This window comes from Balaenoptera physalus (genome assembly GCF_965194825.1).
Source record: "Balaenoptera physalus genome assembly, chromosome: X".
In the NCBI taxonomy this organism is placed as follows: Eukaryota; Metazoa; Chordata; class Mammalia; order Artiodactyla; family Balaenopteridae; genus Balaenoptera; species Balaenoptera physalus.
In genome coordinates, this window is record NC_138903.1 from 40,062,526 (window position 1) to 40,085,624 (window position 23,099).

Sequence of the window (23,099 nt, forward strand, 5' to 3'; positions counted from 1 at the left end):
TTCTGACAATATTAGACAGTAGATATTCTTACAAATTCACCACTAGGGGACATATATAAAGCCTGGATGTGTGTAAAGTCGTAGAATAGGAAGGAAGCTTTTCTTGAGCTGGTCTTTGGATACCTCTCTAGTATCTTTTCACACTGACTGTGCCCAGCACATTACTCAGCAGCAATCCCAGTGAGGCTTACAGCAAGACACAAAAACCCCAATGTTTCTTTTTTTTCCAATCCTTCCTTCCCTCACCCCATCTCCCCCTTGTCAACCACAAGTCTGTTCTCTATATCTGTGAGTTTGTTTTTATCTTGTAGATATGTTCATTTGCATCATATTTTAGACTCCACATAGAAGTGATATGGTATGGTATTTGTCTTTCTCTTTCTGACATACTTCACTTAGCATGATAATCTCTAGGTCCATCCATGTTACTGCAAATGGCATTATTTCATTCTTTTTTATGGCTGAGCAGTATTCCATTGTATATAGGTACCACATCTTCTTTATCCATTCATCTGTCGATGGACATTTAGGCTGTTTCCATGTTTTGGCTGTTGTGAATAGTGCTGCTATGAACGTAAGGGTGCATATATCTTTTTGAATTGCAGTTTTGTCTGGATATATGCCCAGGAGTGGGATTGCTGGATCATATGGCAACTCTAGTTTTAATTTTTGGAGGAACCTCCACACTGTTTTCCATACACCAGCAGTGTAAGAGGGTTCTCTTATCTCTAGGCCTCTGCCTTTCCTGCCCCCAGCCTCCTGGTCAGTTACTACTTGTCCTTGTCATACCCAGGCTCTCTCTTCCAAGAGAACTCCTCCATCCCCATAGTCTCTGCACAGACCACCAGCATACATGCTTTTGTCCATATATGTTTTTCTCTCTCCAACTGAGCTGAAAGCTCCGTAAGGGAAGAAACCCCATCTTACCCATGTGCATCTTAGCATACAGCAGAAGCTCGATAGACCTTCATTGTCTGAACTGAACCTGAAACACAGAAAGTAAAAATTTTAAATCAAGTAATGACATATTGATTTTATAAAAATGAGGAATGCTCTTTATAAAAAAAAATGGTCAAGGAATATATCAAAGTACAAAGAAGAAAGCTGCAAATCCCCCAGAGTCCCTGGCAAGATCCAGCGTCTACAGATCCAATGATGGAGACAGAGAATATAACAGTCCAGATACTCTGAAATAATTTCATAAGAACACAGTTGGACTAGATATGTTAGATCTAATAAAACATATGAAATTTAATAATACTTTAATTTAACTTGAGAAAAAAACCTGAAGTGAATCTGCAGGAATTTTCTGAACCATCCATGAATGTTTCTGCACCACGAGCAGTATTAGTGAGCTTTTAAAAGTGATTCAGACTCCCAGGCAGATGATCTGCATTTGGCAGAGTAGTTAACCACTGCAATTACTGTGTAACTTTGGGACTGGTTAAGGAGTTCCCAAGAGGAAAGAAAAGTTTTACTCAGAAACAAATGTATCGAGTTAAGCAATGGGGAGTTCAAAAACAATTATTATTAAGAGCTTCACTGTTTTTTTAACTTGGCAAAATTGGTTTTCATTACTTTTGCTCTTGGTTCAATAAAAAGGCTTTTAAATTGGCTCTTTTTAGAATTTAATAAGCTCCTTAAAAGTGATGCAACTATTTCTTAAATCCTGAAATAAGCTTTCCACTGCATTCAAATGTGCCCATCTGAAAAGGTTGATTCCAATCAATGGAATTTAACAGATACACCTAATTGAAGGATTATTTAGTGAGATTCTGTACTTCCCTACAGAATACAATGTAGGAGAGTCACTGCCCCTACTTTTCTGGAACTTACAGTCTGGTAGAAATGTGTTCATTCATTCTGCAAATACTTTTCACAAAAGATGACAACGTGTCCAGCACTGTGCAATACACAGTGGTTGTGATGTTTACGTCACACCAGGGGTAAATGACGAGTGAAGAGATCACTTTGGACTGATACAGTCACAGAAAAGTATCTCATTGGTGCAGTCTCCACCATTATGGTAGTATCAGTTCCAGAGATAAGAAAGTCATAAAGGTAATGAGTTTGGGGTCAGTGTTACCAAGATTTTTTCAGTTGCCTGGCCTCACAACTTCAGAGCAAATGGTATCTGTTTTAAGTAAACTGATTTTGAGATCCCTTTGAGGAACTCACAAGAAAACAGTCAACCCTCAGTTCTTCCAGACTCAGCACTCTACTGCAATTGGTTTCCAGTCCCTGAACCTAAGGGTCTTGCTTTGTAGATGCTTTCTAAAAAGAGTGATGGACACTACTATATATAAAATAGATAACTAATAAGGACCTACTGTATAGCACAGGGAACTCTACTCAATACTCTGTAATTACCTATATGGGAAAAGAATCTAAAAAAGAGTGGATATAGGTATATGTATAACTGAATCACTTTGCTGTACACCTGAAACTAACACAACAATGTAAACAGCTATACTCCAATAAAAATTTTTTAAAAAATAAAAAAAGAGTGATGGAGTGGTCAAGAGTCTGGACTCTGGAACCGGGCTGTCTGATTTCAATCCCAGCCTCTTCCCCTGGTGAGCTATGTGATCGGGGACTACTTACTAAATCTCTTTGTGCCTCAGCTTCCTCATCTTTAAAATGGGGATAATAATACTACCTATATAATAGTTTGAGGCTTAAATTGAATAGCAGGTGCTTGGTAATTGTTAACTATCTTCTTTTTCAAGTGAGGGAACAGAAAGAAAAGAGGCCCATGGATAGAATATGAGTGAGTGAGCACACTTAAGGGGTAGGAGGGGGATGGAAAGCCAGAGAGGAAAGTAGAGAAAGGACAGAAGAACTGGAAGGTAGGTAACAGATTGTGGTGCCCTAGAAAGCAAGGAAAGAGAGAGTCTCCAGAAACAGGAAAGCATCAGCTTCAGACACCGCAGTTTGAGGAGAAAAGGTCACTGTATTTGGGAAGTAGGAGGTCCTTGCTGATCTTTAAGAGACCAGCACTACTGGCCAATATTGCTTTCTTGTTATCTGGTTTACTTTGAATTCGTACAACTGTTAGCCACTTGGCACTTCCTCTGTGATTATATTTGGTCAGTTTCTTAAAGGACGAAATACTGTGTAATGGGATAGTGTCTGGCTGCATACTGGCTCTAGCAAGAGCTAGAACAGTGATTCTTAACTTCACATTTTCAAAATGCCAGGACTTGTATATTTTATAATAATATGAACTCTCAAAGATAATGATGATTCATAATAATGAGTAATGTAGTGCTATAAAATATACTTTTCAGAAATTTTTCAAAACCGAGATCTCACTCAGTTATATCTCAGAGTACCTCAGGGAATGAAAGGTCCTGCAAACAGAAATATATTTAAATTCATCTATGAATCAAATAGATGCCTAGTGATTCATTTAATATTATGGGACAAACTGTTTCTGGGTACCTGCTTTTTGTCACACGCTAAGGTGTGGTCTGGGGATTGGTGGATGGTTTGACCTAGTTCTGAACCTCAAAGTTCAGGAGAGAGAGGTAAACAATCTTAATGTAAGCCAATCAGTCTATGGAAGCAGTGGGCACAAAATACAATGTGCAAACTGACAAAGGAAGGACCCACTTAGCCTGGAGGAGTTTAGAAGCTACACTAAGGAGGTGACATTTGAACTAAATCTTGAAGGCTGAGCAAGGACTTGCCAAGTGGAAAAGAGAGAAAAGGAAATCTCACTTTTTAGAAAAGTGAGTCAGGTGTCTTGTCATCAAAACAGAATATCCCCAGAGGGCTGCACGTACCTACAGACTTTTTCATTGTCAGTTACAACATTCAGACACTCTTAGATAGAACCAGCTGGCTTCTTTGGGGGGAAATTTCAACTTCTAACTATATTTTGTTTTCTAGAACTCTGTATGTAACAATGAGATGTTTTTTTTTAAAGCAGGCTCTGCTTTAACTGGATATTTGTGGCACATCAAAGAGGAAGATATGCTGGGAGAGAGTCTGAGAGTATTGAGTAAGAATGATTTTCAAGTAAGGTCATAAAAGCAACCACATTTTGTGTCTGAGGGTGTATCGGGGGTCCCCAAGCCCACCCCCAGGCGATGATTCAAGGGGGGTTCTCACAGGACTCAGCATATAGTTGTACTCATGGCTGAGATTTATCACAGTGAAAGGAGACAAAGCACAATCAGCCCAGGGAAAATGCGCATGGGGAGAAGTCCAGGGGAGACCAGGGGCAATTTTCCAAGCGTCCTCTCCCAGTGGAGTCACAAACAACTTGTGACAACACATATGAAATGTTGCCAACTATAGGTGGTCCTTATAGATACGGTGCCCAGGGTTTTTACTGGGGGCTGGTCACATAGGTACCCCTTGCTTAGCACATCCCCGAATTCCAGACTCCCAGAAGGCAAGCAGGTATTCAGCATAAACCTTAATGTTTGCACAGTCTAGGCACAGTGAGCCGCCCTTATCAGTTCTGGGAATGGTGAGAACCCTTCCCAAATCCAAGTTCCCAGACTCCAGCCAAGGGCCAATCTTGTAAGCAGGCCTTTCCAAGGATAAGCAGTTAGGCATGCTATGTTAACTCTTTTCTGCCCTAAGGGTAATATTGGCCCCATGGATACTTTTTTCTTTCTTCCTGGGTTGTATCATTATTCCATTCTCTTGAGATCTAAAGCACAGGCCTATTAGTAGAATTGAACCAACATATATTTGGGTTTTGAGTGTGTGTGTGTGTGTGTGTGTAAAATAATCATCATACCTGAGTCAGCCTAAACATTTTGAGTTGCAAATGTTGTCTGGAGTCTTTCCTTTACTGCTACAATTTGTTTTTAGTTTTATTGAAGTATAGTTGATTTACAATGTTGTGTTAATTTCTGCTGTATAGCACAGTAACTCAGTTATACATATATATATTCTTTTTCATATTCTTTTCCATTATGGTTTATCACAGGATATTGAATATACTTCCCTGTGCTATACAGTAGGACCTTGTTGTTTATCCATCCTACATACACTAGTTTGCATCTGCTAATCCCAAACTCCCAATTCTTTCCCTCCCCCACCCTCCCTCCCCCCTTGGCAACCACAAGTCTGTTCTCTATGTCTGTGAGTCTGTTTCTGTTTCGTAGATATGTTCATTTGTGTCATATTTTAGATTCTACATAGAAGCAATACCATATGATATCTGTCTTTCTGACTTACTTCACTTAGTATGATAATCTCTAGGTCCATCCATGTAGCTGCAAATGGCATTATTTTGTTCTTTTTTATGGCTGAGTAGTATTCCATTATATATATACACACCACATCTTCTTTATCCATTCATCTGTTGATGGACATTTAGGTTTTTCCATGTCTTGGCTATTGTAAATAGTGCTGCTATGAACATAGGGGTGCATGTATCTTTTTGAATTATAGTTTTGTCTGGATATATGCCCAGGAGTGGAATTGCTGGATCATATGGCAACTCTATTTTTAGTTTTTTGAGGAACCTCCATACTGTTTTCCATAGTGGCTGCACCAATTTACATTCCCACCAACAGCGTAAGAGGGTTCCCTTTTCTCCACACCCTCTCCAGCATTTATTATTTGTAGAGTTTTTAGCGATGGCCATTCTGACAGTGTGAGGTGATACCTCATTGCAGTTTTGATTTGCATTTCTCTGATAATTATGGCTACTGCATTTTGAAGTCGTCACCCAGATGAGTAATTACAAGAAAGTGTTGTGGCCTACTGTCAATGTTGTATTTTTTAAATCATCCTTCAGCCATTAAAATTTGCTTCACCTGCTCTTAACGTGAGTTTTCTATATGTAGGTGCTCAGGGAGAGAACAAAAAAATACTCCTCTGAGCAACATTTCTTCTTTACTTTGGTCACATTTTTCTCTTTAATGTCCATACCTCATCTGTTGTGTATGAAACGGTAATTCCATTTTTAGTACTGAGTTTGCTTATGAGTCAGATTTTTACTTCCCTTTCATTGTTTACTGTGTGGTTGACATGCATGTCAATCCTGCATAAAGCAAAGTCAAAGCTTCACAAGCTGGGAAATATTTGAAATTGCTGATAATCACAGTTTATTCAAATAAGACTCTCACTTCCTAAGAATTCTTCTATATCATCTAATACCCAAATCTTACGGATCAATTACCTTCAATTTTTACTCCTAGAAGATTATAGTACTTCAAATAATGACATTCCTGTATACGTTCTTCTTCAAATCCTTATCCCCCCAACAGTGATTTCAATTGATTATGTATTTATTTTTATTTATTCATGGAATAAACATTTATTTAATGTATATCACATGCCTTCTGGTTATTACGTGTACAAATAATGAAGAAAACAAGGTCACTATCCTCAAGGAATTAAATGTCTAATAGGAAAGTCAAACAGGTTTAAAAAATACAAATATCTATAAAACATCAGGTATTCAGGGCATGGAATAAGTAGAGGGGATGCAGTTCAAGAGAGTCAGAAAAGGTTTCAGATATATGAACTGAGGCTTAAAAGATAAGCAAGTAGGGCTTCCCTGGTGGCGCAGTGGTTAAGAGTTCGCCTGCCAATGCAGGGGACATGGGTTCGAGCCCTGGTCCGGGAAGATCCCACATGCCGCGGAGCAACTAAGCCCGTGAGCCACAACTACTGAGCCTGCGCTCTAGAGCCCACGAGCCACAGCTACTGAAGCCCATGTGTCTAGAGCCCGTGCTCTGCAACAAGAGAAGCCACCGCAATGAGAAGCCCGCACACCACAACAAAGAGTAGCCCCCGCTTGCCGCAACTAGAGAAAGCCCAAATGCAGCAACGAAGACCCAACACAGACAAAAATAAATAAATAAAATAAATGAATTTATAAAAAAGATAAGCGGGAATTCATCAGAGAACTTCCAACATTCTGCATATACAATGACCTATACACGAGGAAAACTTTTCCTTTCTTCTAGGGTCTTAGTCTGGTCTAATAATTAAATTGACATAAGACAGATGAACAGGAGAAAAAAGTATTTAATTTAGACTTATTGGAGCTCATAGAAATATGAGACTTAAAGAAGTGACCAAAACAGGGAGCTTTTATACCTTTTAGACAAAAAAATAATAAGTCTGTGAAGAATCTACAAGACAAAGAAGTTTGGACTTAGGGTAGTAAGTTAGTGAAGAAGCAACAAGGTTTGTTTATACAGCCTTCTCGGCCCTGAATTTCCTGTCTCTAGTGATGAGGGTGCCTTCTCCCCTCCTGGTACAGGGAGGGTACCTTTCATATGAGAGATTTATTTCCTGATTTCAGGGGGACAAAGGAAGGTCAGAGTGTCTTTCTTGTGCCAGCTGTTTCTTAAGTAACTTTAATTCAAAATAATGAATATGCCAAAGTGGCATATTTGGAGGTAGCCTGCCCTGAACCCCATCAGAGCCAAAAATGGAAACAAATGGCATGTTGAAGGAAATTGCTAGTAGCTTAGTAAAACTAGCTTGCCAAGGGTGAGGCATGTGACAGGAGATAGAACTGAAAAGGTTATCAGAGGCCAGATCGTGAAGGGGCTTGGAAACTCTGCTTGTGAATGTTGACGTTGTCCTGAAGGCAATGTTTAATCCTTGAAGAATATTATGCAAGAAAGAGATATAATAAGGTTTAATGTTAGAAAAAAAATATCTCTCGGGGCAGACTGAAGGGGTTAAAGCAGAAGCTATTGAGTCCGATTAGGAAGATGTTGGCTAATCCCAATTCAAGACCATCTTTTAAGCTGTATTCAAAAAAGAGACTATGATGGGCATGGACAACATCTATAAAATGCTCTCTCTCAGGATCGTCTTGAGTAATACACACACATTGTCTAGCAGAGAGTGGCCAGTCATACGACACATGCTTTGCACCACTTCCCTTTTTCCTTCTCCTATAGAACATGTTAAGCTTTTACTTCCCTTTATTCATGTCTCACGTGAAGCTCATGGTGGCAGTGTAGGTGTGGGTGTGAATGAGAGGAGCTAGTGATGGTGAAGATAACTGAAGAGCCTGCAACAGAGAGGAAACTGAGGACCATGTGAGGCAAAGGAGACCTGTTTGGGCAATTTTTTAAATCAACTTTTTCATTGGACAAAAACAAATTCACGAATAAATGTGAGTTGCAAAAAAAAAAGTCAAGTGCCAAAGTCCATTTAAAAAACTGAAAATCCTACACTAGTCTACTCCCATCTTCATAAGTAACCAGTGTTAAGAATTTGCATTGTCTCTTTTCGGAATTTTTTTAATACACTTTAACAGGTATGTGCATGATTTGGTTGTTCTTTGTTTGTTTTGTTTTTAAAAATATCACATTATACCTATTGTTGTACAGCTTGCTTTCTCCACCCAGATATATTCCTTGGAGATCACTCCATGTTAGCACATGAGGAACTACCTTGTTCTTTCTCACCAAGGCATATAATTTCATAGTATGGCTAAATCATACATTTAACCAGTGCCCTACTGATGGACTTTCAAGTTGTTGTCGTTATTATTATTTTTATTATTACTATCATTGCTATTACAAAGTGCTGTAATTTCCATCCTTGTGTATTTATCTTTGAACGAGTATACAAGTATTTCTGAATAATAGGTTCCTAGAAGTAGAGTCAATAATATGTATTTCAAACTTTCATAAATAACATTGGGTCTCTTTTGCCCAGTGATTCCCCAGCTGGGTGAGAGAGAGCTGCCCCTCTGTGTTGCCTGGGAAGCTCGTCAAAACCACCTGGGCCATCCTGACATGCACACCCCCATCAGATTCCAGGGGGTAGAGAAAGGGGGAGAAGTGATATGTGTAGTTCCCTGGGTGATTTTGTTCCATACCTCCCTCTCTTGAGGACCATTGCTTTAGCTCTTCTAATTAGGAGACTGATGCTCTGAGTTAATTCATTTTCCACTGGAGAGAGCTGTGTTGGCCACAGTCCCTGCGAGAGAAAATGTTCCCTTAATATTTGCAGGCCCTGTATTCTTCAAGAAGCAACTCTTTTTTTCTCCAGAGTCAACATTGTTTAATGTGAACACTTCCCGGTTCAAAAGAATAGGTCATTGATGGTCTACAAAGCAGGAGGGAACCCAAGAGTTTTTCTATTTCATCTCCAGGCCTCTAGTCAAAACCATATTTAACCACTTAGGGTCTAAGTGCCTCAATTGCTTCATCCTTATCCCGACCCCATACTCCAGGTGACTGTCCTAAAAACTCCTCAAAAAGAATGTTAATATTTTTGGGAAAAAAGAAGTAAATAGACAAAACAGTAAGGTTGCTCTCAATAAGATAGGAACCTGAAATTGGACATAAAAGGCAAAAAGACTGTTTAACCCCTTTAACAATTTTCAGACAAGCAATTGAATCTTTGTGTAACTTCCTTGAAAAAGAAACTTTAACCTAAAGGGTCAACACACTTTACTAGAATTCAAAGGCCCAAGATTTTTAAAAAAAGGACTAAACTTCAGAAATGGGGACTAATTATCTAAGAAGAGAGAAAAATGGAAGTTGGGGATATTTTCAAAAATAGCTTCCAAGCACAGGAAACAAAATCATCATCTTCATCATCATCATCATCATCACTAGCTGCTCTCCGTTTTCACCAGGAATGAGTCACTTAGACATAGATTTGAATTACACATAAAGACAGACTTAGCACATTTCTTAAAGCAAACCTTCATTCTAGTTAAAGCATTTAGTTGCACTTAAATGAGAGATAATAGATTATCCTTCTTTTTGGAATGAGAAGCTATATGAAAATTGTACCAAGTTGTATGTAACCCCCAACGTGTCAGCCTTCCCTACTTCTGACAAAGACTCTCTCCTTAACCAAACTTGAGTCAGGCTCCTCTGAGTCCTCTTCTCAACTAGGCCCCAACCTTCAGTTCTGTCCTTGGCCCACTTAGTTCAGTGTTAGCAAGAATCCTGCTGGGTCAGCTTAGCAAAAACCCTCGCTCTTGATATCTGACCAAATGCCTCATCCCCCACCTTCAATATCTTATCTCTCTGGCTTTTCTGAAGGCAGGAATCCTGTCAAGTCAGTTTAGCCAGAATCCTCCTTACACGGATGCTTCCTCCTAGTAATTTTCTATCCACAGACCCCCACCCTGCTCCTTGGCTATGAATCTCCACTTGTCCAATTGTATTCAGATTGGAGCCCAATCTCTCACCCCTACTGAAAACCGGCATTGCAGTGGTCCCTGTTGAAGAGTCTTCCTTGCTATCTTTAACAAGGCTGTGGGAGGTTATCAGGAAAAGCACAGTTAACAAGGATAAGGTTGTTATGCAGATTTAGGTCCTTGCCTTCTCCATTGATAAGCGTTCTAGAGATTTAGTCATCCCTCTCTTCCCGGTACAGAGATGGAGACACCCTGACAAATGGCGATTTCCCTTGTAAATGTCTCTTTCAGAGGTTAACTTCTACTTGGTTTTCAGATTTTCTCTATGTCTTCTCTTTCTTAAAAATAACCAGCTCAAGATAATCCTTATGCCAAAGAGGCATAGCTCGGGGTGGCAAATTCTGTTCCCCTTCAGTAGTAATAATAATACTTAGTCACTTTCCTTGACTCTCAACTTCTCCATTCATCTGTTGCTCTCTGAAGAGGAGCAAACAAAAGTGTCTGCCTACCCTGTTGATGAGTCCTTGGTGGCTCGTCTTAGTGGCTGCTTCCCAGATTACTTACACAAGGGCCTGATCAAAACTTTTGAAACAGTCAGTTGGAAAGATTATTTACCTTCTTAACCAATGGCTGCCTTTGACCCCATTCTCAGTCCAGTAGGAAGAAAAAGGATGCTCTCACTCTTCCAGTTACAGTTGTAAATCATGCAAATCTTACTTTTCCTACACATAATAGAAATCATTCAACAAATACATATTGAATTTTGACCATATATCAGGGACTAATCTAGGTACTGGATCTACAGCAATGAAGAAAATGGAAAATACCTGCCCTCATGGAGCTTACCTTCTGGTGGGAGTGATCTCAGGTGGCCTCAGCCTGCAGCTGCTTGAAGCAGGATTTCAGTTCCCGACCAGAGACTGAAGTCAGGCCACGGCAGTGAATCCTAGCCACTAGACCACCAGGGACCAGTGACCAGTGACAAGGCCCTGGCCCATCGGCTGTGTAGAAATGAATTCCCTCAAAGACAGAAAGTAGTGGAACAAGGAAAGTGTTTATTAGGAGGAAAAAGAGTAAGTGTGGATAGACATATGGGTGGACTCAGAGAGAGAGTCACGTCCCCGTGGTAGTTTGAATCACTTCTACGGTGCATTTCTTCCAGCTTTCCTTTGGCCAATCATCTTGCTTTGCCTGGTTCTGAGTCTGTATTTGGTTTATCTGAGGGTCCTCCCGTGTGGATTCTACCTAAGAGCCTATGGGTAGGTTGACATCACTCCCTTTTTGACCTCCAAGGAGCCTCTCTGCACATGTGTAGTCGGGAAAGTCTCCTTGACCTTGAGAATGAGAAATACATGGTCTCTATCTTTTATCTGGGCAGGGCCCAGCGCCTCTCTCACTCCTGCTACTTTGGAGTATCTGTCCATAAACTCCAGGGGACAAACTCCAGCTGCTTGACCTGGGGCCCATCTATCTCCTGCCTCCAGAGGAGGACAATTAACTGGGGGGAATATGGAGTACTATAAGTGTACTGCAATTTTAAATATGTTGGCTGTATTATTTAGGGTCTAGACAGGAAACGGAAACCCCACTAGTTAAGTGAACAGATAGAATTTAATCTAAAGAATAAATAGATTTTTCTCCTCCCTCCAGCCCTCTTCTGAGGTGAGTTTCCTCTAGATGCTTATCCCTCTTCTGGATTACTTTTCTGTCCTAGTCTCATCCTTCACTTGGGGATGGAGGCATCATCAAATCAGAAAATGGAGCACTGGCTTCCAGTCCAAGATGATGACATAGGAAGACTGACCTCCTCCCACAGACACAATGAATCTAAACCTATATAGAGGAAGAGCAATTCCTCCTGAGGAAGAAATGAGGGCTGATTGAACAGCTTCAGCACAACAAGAAATAGAGGGACCACATAAAGACAAACAGGAGAGAGATGGAGACACAGTATCTATGGGATACCTCCAACATAGCAACCTGCAGTAGAGAGGGATATCACTGAGAGCCCCACATGCAGACCTGCCCACCCTGGGGCACAGCAAAAAGATAGTGATTTAAAGGGCACTTAGACTATACAAGAAGGAAATCCATTTACTAACCCTAGAGCATCTCCAAATGGACAGAGAGACTGCTGGAACTCTCTCTCGGGTTGGAGGTGTCAGAGAGTACCAATTTTTGCATTCCCCCCTCCACCTGGATAGCACAGGTGGGAACACAGTCCAGGCACTAGCCAGCCTGCCAAGGCCGCCACAGCATGCCCCAGGACCCTGGCCCTCACCAGTTACATCTGTCACCCCAGTGCAGCCCTGGTGTGGCACACCCTGGGCCCCTCTGCCCTTGCCCACTCCAGCTCCAGCTGTCCCACCAAGGTGGCCCCAGCACAGCACTCCCCAGGACCCCCCAGCCTATGCCTGTTCCATGTCCAACCAGACAGCCAAAGCCACCACATGCAGTCTACACAGGGGATGCTTCTACACAAGACCATGCCTTCAAGACTGGGAGAAGTAGCTGTTTCACCTAATTCATGGAAACAAATACATAAAGCCAAACAAAATGAGGAGGCAGAGGAATATGTTTCAAATGGCAGAATTACACCCAAGGAAACAACCCTAATGAAACTTATAAGTAATTAACCTGATAAAGAGTTCAAAATAATGGTCTTAAAGATGCTCACTAAACTCGGGTGAAGTATGGAGAAACACAATGAGAACTTCAACAAAGTGTTTAAAAATATAAGAAAGGATCAACCTGAGCTTAAGAATACATTAACTGAAATGAAAAATACAATAGGGGGAATCAACAGCAGATATGATGATATAGAAAAACAGATCAGTGATCTGGAAGACAGAAGAGTGGAAATCACCCAATCAGAACAGGAAAAAGAAAAAAAGGAATTTTAAAAAATGAGGGTAGTTTAAGGGACCTCTGAGACAACTTCATGCATACTAACATTCACATTATAGAGGTCCCAGAAAAAGAAGAGAGAAAGGAACAGAAAAGTATTTGAAGGAACAATGGCTGAAAATTCCCCTAACCTGGGGAAGAAAACAGACATCCAGGTCCAGGAAGCAGAGAGAGTCCCAAACAAGATGAACCCGAAGAGATACACAGCAAGAGATATCATAATTAAAATGGAAAAGTTAAAAAGAGAATTTTAAGGCAGCAAGAGAAAAACAATGTCATATACAAGAGAACCCCCATAAGACTATCAGCTAATTTTTCAGCAGAAACTTTGCAGGCCAAAAGAAAGTGGCATGATATATTTAAAGTGCTGAAAAGAAAAATCTTACAGCCAAGAATACTGTATCTGGCAAGATTATTATTCAGAGTTGAAGGAGACATAAAGTTCCCAGACAAGCAAAAACTAAAAGAGTTTGTCACCACTACACTGGCCTTACAAAAAATGTTAAAGGATCTTCTTTAAGTGGAAAAGAAAAGGCCATGGGAATTCCCTGGAAGTCCAGTGGTTAGGACTCCACACTTTCACTGCTGGGGCCCAGGTATGATCCATGGTCGAAGAACTAAGATCCCTCCCACCCCCCAAAAAAAGAGAAAAAAAAGGCCAAAAATAGAAATAAGAAAATATATGGGGCTTCCCTGGTGGCACAGTGGTTGAGAATCTGCCTGCCAATGCAGGGGACACGGTTTCGAGCCCTGGTCTGGGAAGATCCCACATGCCGCGGAGCAACTGGGCCCGTGAGCCACAACTACTGAGCCTGCGCATCTGGAGCCCGTGCTCTGCAACAAGAGAGGCCGCGATAGTGAAAGGCCCGCGCACCGCGATGAAGAGTGGCCCCTGCTTGCTGCAAATGGAGAAAGCCCTCGCGCAGAAACGAAGACTCAACACAGCCAAAAATAAATAAATAAATAAATAAATAAAATATATGAAAGAAAAAAAAATCTCACTGGTAAAGGCAAACATATAGTAAAGGCAGTAGATCAGCCACTTAAAAAGCTGGTATGAAGGTTAAAGGACAAAAGTATTAAACTATAGCTACAATAATAATATAAGGGATACACAAAATTGAAATATGTAAAATATGACATGAAAACCACAAAACATGGGGGAAAGAAGATAAAACATAGTGCTTTTAGAATGCATTAGAAATTAAGCAACTATCAGTTTGAAATAGACATATATATATTGTACTGGCACAAAAGCAGACACATAGATCAATGGAAGGGAATAGAGACCCCAGAAATAAACCCGCACGTTATAGTCAATCACATTAAAAAATGGGCAGAGGATCTGAATAGAAATTTTTCCAAGGAAGACATACAGATGACCAACAGACAATGAAAAGATGCTCAACATCACTAATCATCAGGGAAACACAAATCAAAACCACAACAAGCTACCACCTCACACCTGTCAGAATGGCTGTTTTCAAAAACACAACAAATATCAAGTGTTGGTGAGGATGCAGAGGAAAGGGAACACTTGTGCACTGTTGGTGGGAATGTAAATTGGTGCAGCCACTGTGGAGAACAGTATGGAGGCTCCTCAAAAAATTAATAATAGAACTACCATATGATCCAGCAACTACACTTCTGAGTATTTGTCCAAACAAAATGAAAACACTAATTCAAACATATACACACCCCAGCGTTCATTGTGACATTATTTACAATAACCCATATACAGTATTGAAGCAACCTAAGTGTCCATCAAAAGATGAATGGATAAAGAACACTGAGATACACACACACACACACACACACACACACACACACACACACACACACACACAGTGGAATATTACTCAGCCTTTAAAAAGGATGAAATTTTGCCATTTGTGACAATATGGATGGACCTAGAGGGTATATGCTAAGTGAAATGTCAGACAGAAAAAGACGTATACTGTATGATATCACTTTATGTGGAATCTAAAAAACAAAACAAATGAACAAACAAAACAGAAACAAATTCATAAATACAAAGAACAAACTTCTGGTTGCCAGAGGGGGTCGGGGTGGGGGAATGGGCAAAAGAGGTAAAGGGAATTAAGAGGTACAAACTTCTAGTTATAAAATAAAAAGTCACAGGGATGTAATGTACAGCATAGGGAATATAGTCAATAATATTGTAATAACTTTGTATTGTAACAGATGGTAATTAGACTTATTGTGGAGATCATTTCATAATGTAAAAAATATCAAACCACTATGTTGAACATTTAAGACTAATATAATATTATAAGTCAGTAACTGATAAGTTAAAAAGGGACTCTAAATTATCACAGAGTAGCAACTGAAGGAAGTAGCTACCCTTGCTAGGGCTGAGGAAAAAAGGGAAGAGGTTAGAAATATGAAATCAACCAGACAACAGACGACGGTGGCAGTGGGTTTGTGAGATGTTCAGATTCTGGATATGCAAAAGGATAAAGTAGCCAATAACTGAGATGGGGAAAACTACAAGAGAAGCAGAAAGAGGGGTGTTGGAGATGGAAGCAGGAACTCGGTTATGGACACTTTAACATTTAAGATGCCTATTAGAACCTATAATGGAAAAGAATCTGAAAAATAATCGATGACAGATGATAGACAGATAGATAGAGATATATATGCATATATGTATAACTGAATCACTTGGCTGTACACCTGAAACTAACACAACATTGTAAATCAACTATACTTCAATTTTTAAAAAGATGCCTATTAGACTTATAATTTGGGATATAAACCTGAAGATAAGGAGAGTGATCTGGACTGAAGATATAATTTTGGTAGACACCAGTTTGTGGTGGTATTTAAAGCCATGGGAACCATAGTGAAATAAAAGTGCATTAATGCAACTATCTGACCAGCAGAGCCTAAATTCCCTCTGATATTTTTTACAAGGTGATTGTCAAGTGTTGAGTAAAGGACTTGGGCAAACATCGCAAGCATTATGTGATTCAGGCTAGAACTCGCAAGCAGAAGATCAGCCACAGAAAGCACACAGTGCCTCTGTCTCCTGCCATCCCATGAAGTGGTGTATTTGGGCTAGAAACTGCTAAATACATCACAGGTTGTGCTCTAGGGAAGGACCCACGGTCCTGCTGCTCTCCCAGGGAGCATCTAACCAAGCACGTGACTATGACACCGTTATGATCATAAGAAAGGCCTTCCTAACAGAGACAGCCCGCCGCAACTGGCTGCCAGCTGACTAGGGAACTTGCATACCATTGTGACATCACCTTCCTTTGGGAGATGGGGGAGCCAGTGTCCCAGTTAGCTTTGGGGATTTCTAGCAGACAATTGTCCTATTTGTCTCTCCTCACCAACACATACTTGAACTCTGCCAAAGACTAGGAACTACCTGATTCCATATTTAAGCAGAATTGCTATCGAACTATTTCTTATACTTAATAAGTACAGTTGACCCTTGAATCACACAGGGGTTAGGGCACTGACCCTCCATGCAGTTGAAGATCCGAGTATAACTTATAGTTGACCCTCCATATCCATAGTTCAACATCTGCGAATTCAACCAACCATGGAGTTCAACACCCATTAATTCCTTCCCTTTTAAGGCTGAATAGTATTCGACTGTATGTATATACCACATTTTGTTTATCTATTCATCCATCCATGGACATTTGGGTTGCTTCCACCTCTTGGCTATTGTGAATAATGGTGCTATGAACATGGATGTACAAATATCTCTTCAAGATACTGCTTTCAGTTCTTTGGGGTATATACCCAGAAGTGGGATTGCTGGATCATATGGTAATTCTATTTTTAATTTTTTTGAGGAACTGCCATATGTAATGTTTTCCATAGCGGCTGCACCATTTTACATTCCCACCAACAGTATACGATGGTTCCAATTTCTCCACATCCTTGTCAACCCTTGTTATTTTTATTTTCTTGTAGTAGCCATCCTAATGGGTATGAAGTTCCATTTTACTTTTTGATGCATTCCAAAGTAAATTGCAGACCTCCCTCCCTCAAAAAATACTTCAGAGAGCATATCATTAGCTGGAGTTAATTTATTTACAGGCTTTTCTCTTTTGATATAAAGTTTGTATACAATGAAATGCTCAAAACTTTAGCATATTTACTGAGTTTTGACAAATGCATACTCCAGTGTAACCCCAATCCCTATCAAGATATAAAACAAAATTTCTTTATACCCTTCCCCATTTAGTCCTTGCCCCCAGAATAAACAACCACTCTGATTTTCTTCTACCATAGATTAGTTCTGCTTGTTGTAGAACTTGGCATAAATGTGATCATACATTATGTACTTACGGCAGGCAAGAGGAAGAATGTGCCTTGCAGACATCCAACTCCAGGAAGCATCACTGACCAAGGGCCACAGCTATTGAGCTCCAAAATCCATCGTGGTATTTGCACAGATGCCATGCCTCCCACTGGCTGCCCCAGCCAATGACTGATCCAGGCGTGGCACTAAGGCCGGTTCCTGAAAGAAACAAGACTTCTGACAGCTGACTTTGGTTTGAGGACAGCCTGCCGGCCTCGCTGAACCTTCCAGAGACTGCATGACAGTCTAGGATGCTCCCGCCCACTTCCCTGCCCTCTCGCCTTCCCTTGGGTCAAACCAACATTACAGCCCATTGGCAGATCTCCCAGCCTTGCCGATGTCTCTCGCTGCTTCTCTCATAGTCATTTCCCCTAATAAAATCCTCGCACATTTACTCTTGCCTGGGTGTCTGCTTCTCAGAGGATCTGCTCCAAGGCAGCATTGTTTTGTGTCAGGTTTCTTTCACTCAGCATATCGTCATCACGATATTTCTTAATTGGTGTTGTCAGAACTAAACACTGCACTTCCATGGAGACATCACAATTCTCTAAATACATCTCAGGTCGGGTCAGCATTTTCAGTGTCCCATAGCTGACCCAAGGGAATGATGTACTTTATACTAAATTACTTCAATCATTCTCATGCATGCTGCTATTGAGCCTCACCTCCCCCATCCTTTATCTGTTGGATTTTAGACACAAACAGAAAATCAGACAAGTAACTCTGTCAACTTTTCTTCCTTAATACAACAGCAGAAGTGATACGTACATGCAAAGATGTTTGTCCCAGCTGATTTAGATACACAAATGTGCACAATAGTGTAGAGATTAAGAATATGGGCTCTGGACCCAGGCTGCCTGGCCCAAATCCCTGCCCCAGTAGTGTATCAGCTAGCAGTGCTTTAGGCTGCAAGTTACAGAAAAGCAGACCAGCAGGAGTTTAAAGAAATAGTTCATTTTTCTCACATTATATACAATCTAAAAACGGGCAGGTCTTGGCATTGGTTTGCAGGCTTCACAGTGTCAGATCTGGCACTGGTTTGCAGGCTTCACAGTGTCAGATCTGGCATCTCTGCAATTCTCTTGGCCTTTCACTTACACTTGAAAGATGGTGAGATGGCTGCATAACCTTAAATCATTTCTTCTGTATTTAAGATGATAAGACATACAGTCTTTGCTAGAAGTAACCAGCAAACCTCTGCTTATGCCTCATTGGCCTCTCCTAGCTGCAAAGAAGGCTGGGAAAGCAGAATTGGGCTTTTCTTGTCTAATGATGGAGGTGGACAAAGGAGAAAGTGTTGGGAATGGGTGTCCAGTTTGCTAACCAATGTAGACGCTATAGCTGTTCACTACCTGGACAATCTTGGGCAAAGTAACATAACATCTTATGGAAAACCCCAAACGAACTTTTTGGCCAACCCAATACTTCCCTCTCTCACCTCAGTTTTCTCATCAATAATGGGTATAATAATAAAATTTACTTTCTAAGTTTTGCTGTGACGATTAAATCAGTTATTATATATGAATGTTTAGAACAATGCCTGGAACATAGTAAGTCCTTAATTATGGTAGATATTATTTATCATACAGGAAAATCAAACATAACCAAAATGTTTATCACAACAGGATCAGTTATGTAAATAAATCTGTCTGTGTTTGGGCTGATATAAGAGAATACCATAAAATGGGTCGCTTATAAATAAGAGAAATTTATTTCTCACAGTTCTGGAGGCTGGGAAGTCCAAGATCAAGGTGCTGGCAGATTGTGTCTGGTGAGAACCCCCTTCCTGGTTTATAGATGGCCATATTCTCCCTTTGTCCTTACATCGCAGAAGGGACCAGGGAGCTCTCTGGGGTTTCTTTATAAGGGCACTAGTCTCATTCATGAGGACTTCACCCTCATGACCCAATCATCTCCCCCAAAACCCACCTCCAAATACTATCACATTGGGGATTAGGTTTCAACAGACACTTTCGGTCTATAGCATTCCACTGATCCAACTGGAATACTATGCAGCCATTAAGATGTCAGTTGACCATGATTGACGTCGTAAGATCTACCACGTATTGTTCAGTGAATACAAGTTATAGGACAATACATAAAATATGATCTCTGTTATATAAAATTATACACAGTGGAGTGAATAGAGTGTAAAAAGAAACATCATTTTCATGGATCAGAGATCTCCTAGGGCCTCAACTACTTCCTGTTTATGTGAACTTTTTGCCATTTTCAGACCAAGGGTTGACTTTGTTCTCTGAGGAAATGACTTAAAACTTCTCCTGGAAGAATTTAAGAAATCACCAAGACACCTCATTTACAGTTGTATAACTTAGTCCCAGATAGTGTTTGACTCAACAAGTATGCCCTATATGCTTAAGAATTTGGATTTTTTTTAGGAAGAAAATCCGATCTTTGAGTGGCACACCTTAACTTCTCATTTTTGAGAAGTTATACAATGTTATTCATAAAGAATGTTAATTTTAATTTGCATATTCAGGTAGCAGAATCCTCAGATTTTTTTTTTTAAACAGTCCAAGAAATGTAGACAATTTGGTTACTCTGAAAGTACCCTTATGTCTATGTCTCAAAGGTGGCTCTGATGGCTTCAGGCAGATGCTCTCACCTGCCATTGAGCCCCATCACGTCTTTGACTCCTTTCAGGGCAAATTTTCTGTTACTAAAATAGAAGTGTTGACCAAACTATTTAACAGTAACAGTTTATCAACCTCTAAGCTTGAACTTCAATGTAAAGGAGCACAACCTTTCAGGAATTCATTTTCAAGTTTTACCCTCTTGGTAAAATATTCAGTGTGGTTTGGAATATCAAATTCTCTGTGGGGTTTGTCTATTTCACAGGCCTCTGAACTACTCATGTGCTCAGGGAAGAAAAGAGCAGGCAAAACTCGAAGCTAGAATTTAGATTGGAGAGTACAATTGTAGAGAAGATTTTAATGACACATGCTGATTGCTAAGAGACCTGGGAGAGCCTTGCAGAGTGTTGGGAAACATCCAGAAAAAAACAGCTGGAACACAGCATCTAGAAGAATCAGCAGATCCTCTGTTATATCCCCATCCTCTCCAGTAACTGTTATATATTTTGCTTTGGTATCTCTCTACAGATGGTGAGCACATCACTGGGTTTCTGGGCAGTCATGAGTCTAAGAGAGACTCCTCTGGTAAGAAAAATAACGCCATTGTTCCCTCTTTGCCCAACACGCTGGCCTTCCCCCTGGGCAAGATGGTGTCTGGATTCCCTGCCGCTCTCATATAGGGGTGCAGAGGGGGATACTTGAGCCCTTGCAGAGCCAGGAGATCAGCACCATTTAAGGCTCAGCGCCTAACACCAAGTTAGCCAGCACCCTGGGCACCGGAGAGGTCCCCAGGTGTCTATACCTCATTTGCCCTCACCTTTTTCACTTCATTTCTTGGGCTGAAGGCATTCTCTGGCCGCCAGAGCCAGCTTTGCCTGCCAGGAATTCATGCTCAGGGGTGGAGGCTATATAAATGCACCAGCTTCCTTGCCTTCTAGGTAGGATAACTCATTTTCCAAAGTTCTCCTGCAGGACTGAGCCCCAGTCACCTACAGTGGCAACTTGCTCAATAATGGACCATTTATTGGATGCCTTCTCTTCCCGGTCTCCCTTCTCCACTTCCCTCCCAGTGTTTCCTGGAATCACCCGCAGAATAAACTACCTGCTTCCAAATCCTTGTCTCAGAATTGCTTCTGGGAGAATCCAAATGAAAACACAGACATTGAAACCGAGTGCAGGGAGGAAAGGAACAAATATCCCACACAGCCTTATGATGAGTTGAGGCAAGCACAGGCTTCAGAGTCAGATAGGACCGGATTCTAATCCTGAGCTGTCTATAGCCTAATTCTGTAACTCTGGCCAAGTCATATACTATCTTGGAGTCTCAGTTTACTCACTTGTAATATCCTTCCTCGTAGGGTTGTTGTACCGAACAAGATAATAGGTGTAAAGGGCCCAGAATGTAGGATGAACTTGAAAGTGGATGAGATTATTATCACTGAGAGCCTCCCAACTCCCATCCCCAGGCTATGCTATGGAACAGAAAACTGTACTTTCTGTTTTAAAGTGGCTTCCCAAAGAGAACTCTTTTTCACACTCATATGCCCAGTTCCAATTACTCTCAAACACCGAATGTGGAAATGCCCCCTACTCCAGCCTGATTTGGGCAAGGAATATGCTTTAACACCTAAGAGATGAAAATTCACCGAGTTTCTTTAAAGGTTAATGTCTGCCCTAACTCATTGCCTGAAACCAAGCAGATGGTCCTCAGCCACATGCACCACTTGAGATTTTTCAACAGAAGCAGCCATTTACATCAGGGGAGCAACAAAGCCCATCATATGGAAGGGGTAACCTTCTGGGAATTTGGGGAAGCAGACAGAATATTTCACTTCCCCAAGGGACCCCAGCATATGCTGTGGTCTCATCTGGTCCCCAGGGTTTTTGGAGACTGTATTTTGGGATTGCTCTGGTGTGTTTTAATGGTGGAGTTACCACCGGCTCCCTTAAGGGCTAAATAATAATGATGCTTTGAATTTGCATAGCACTTTTACTCCTTTAAGTGTGTTAATATATAATATTTTGTTTTATCTTGTATTCCAATAGTTCTCACATCAAGAAACTGTTCCTCTTTTTCAATCAGAATTTTTGTGAACCACACCATATTTCTCATGGTTACGTCCCTTTGGGATTTATAGACCAAATAAATCCCTCCTCTGCATTAACAACTTTCAATAGCTTTAGATCGCAGCCATAGCCCATTTCTCTCCCTCCTTTCATGCTTTTATCCATCAAACTCACTCCAAACCCATTTGAAAGTTGGGGCCAGGGGTAAGAGTGCCATAAAGCACCATAAAACTCCATCAGCAATGTCTTCAATATACCTTATATATTTCCTCATCCTTCTTGCCTGTCATTTCTTATAATTATTTTTGTGCCTATTTTCTGGTTTCAAGAGGAAAGAAATATCCTAGGTCAAAATGTCAGCAACATCACAGTAGAAAAGAAATTTTCAACTCTCAGGCCTGCAGAGTCTCTTTCAGACAAAAACAATTCCAGCCATCTTGGACCTTCTTGCCTTTCTTTGTTTTCCTCCATCTCTAGATGAAGGCATTTAAATCCTTCTGCACCACGTCTACAAAATGAAATAATACAGCTAATGCAGATTCAGTTACTTCTTTCCCTTATAGCCCATTCAGACATCTTAATCTGACAGGCCTAACAGTTGAGAACGCTTCCCTGTAACTGTTCACACACACACACACACACACACACACACACACACATTCACACACATCTGCGCCATTCTGCTTTTCCGCTGCTCACCATCCCATTCTCGCTCAGAATCCAATCCCCACGTGACTGGGCCATAGCCAATCTCCCACCAGGCTGTGTCCTAGATTCAGCTTCTGCCTCAATTAAGGAAACATGGGAGACAAGGCAGCACTTATTTTTAAATTAAAAGCCTCCTGGCTTCCTCCCTGCCCTGATCAAAGCCACTTTGAACACACTCTTCTGCTCTGGCAAGCAAGGGAAATAGTGTTGCTTGTAGAAAATGTTCATGTAAAGAAAGCATTAGAGCATCAGGAATATGTGAGGGGCGGAAGTCCATGCGGAGAAAGCTCAAAAGTTTGTTTCTCTTCATTCCAGGAGCTCTCAAAGAACATGATTAAAAATATGTTTTGTGGTTCTAATTCTTTGTACTTATTTTAAT

The 23,099-nt window shown here is 40.7% G+C and overlaps 1 protein-coding gene across 1 annotated transcript in view; it reads right to left on the bottom strand.

Annotated features, from left to right (window-relative positions):
* Nucleotides 1-11,330, bottom strand: part of EFHC2 (EF-hand domain containing 2) — a 208,047-nt gene extending 196,717 nt beyond the window's left edge. Inside the window, 2 exon segments of the mRNA XM_082446706.1 lie at nucleotides 928-985; nucleotides 8,822-11,330. Of these exon segments, the coding sequence (XP_082302832.1) occupies nucleotides 928-985; nucleotides 8,822-8,841 (78 nt within the window). The 5' untranslated portion in view covers nucleotides 8,842-11,330.
* Between the last annotated feature and the right edge of the window lie 11,769 nt (nucleotides 11,331-23,099).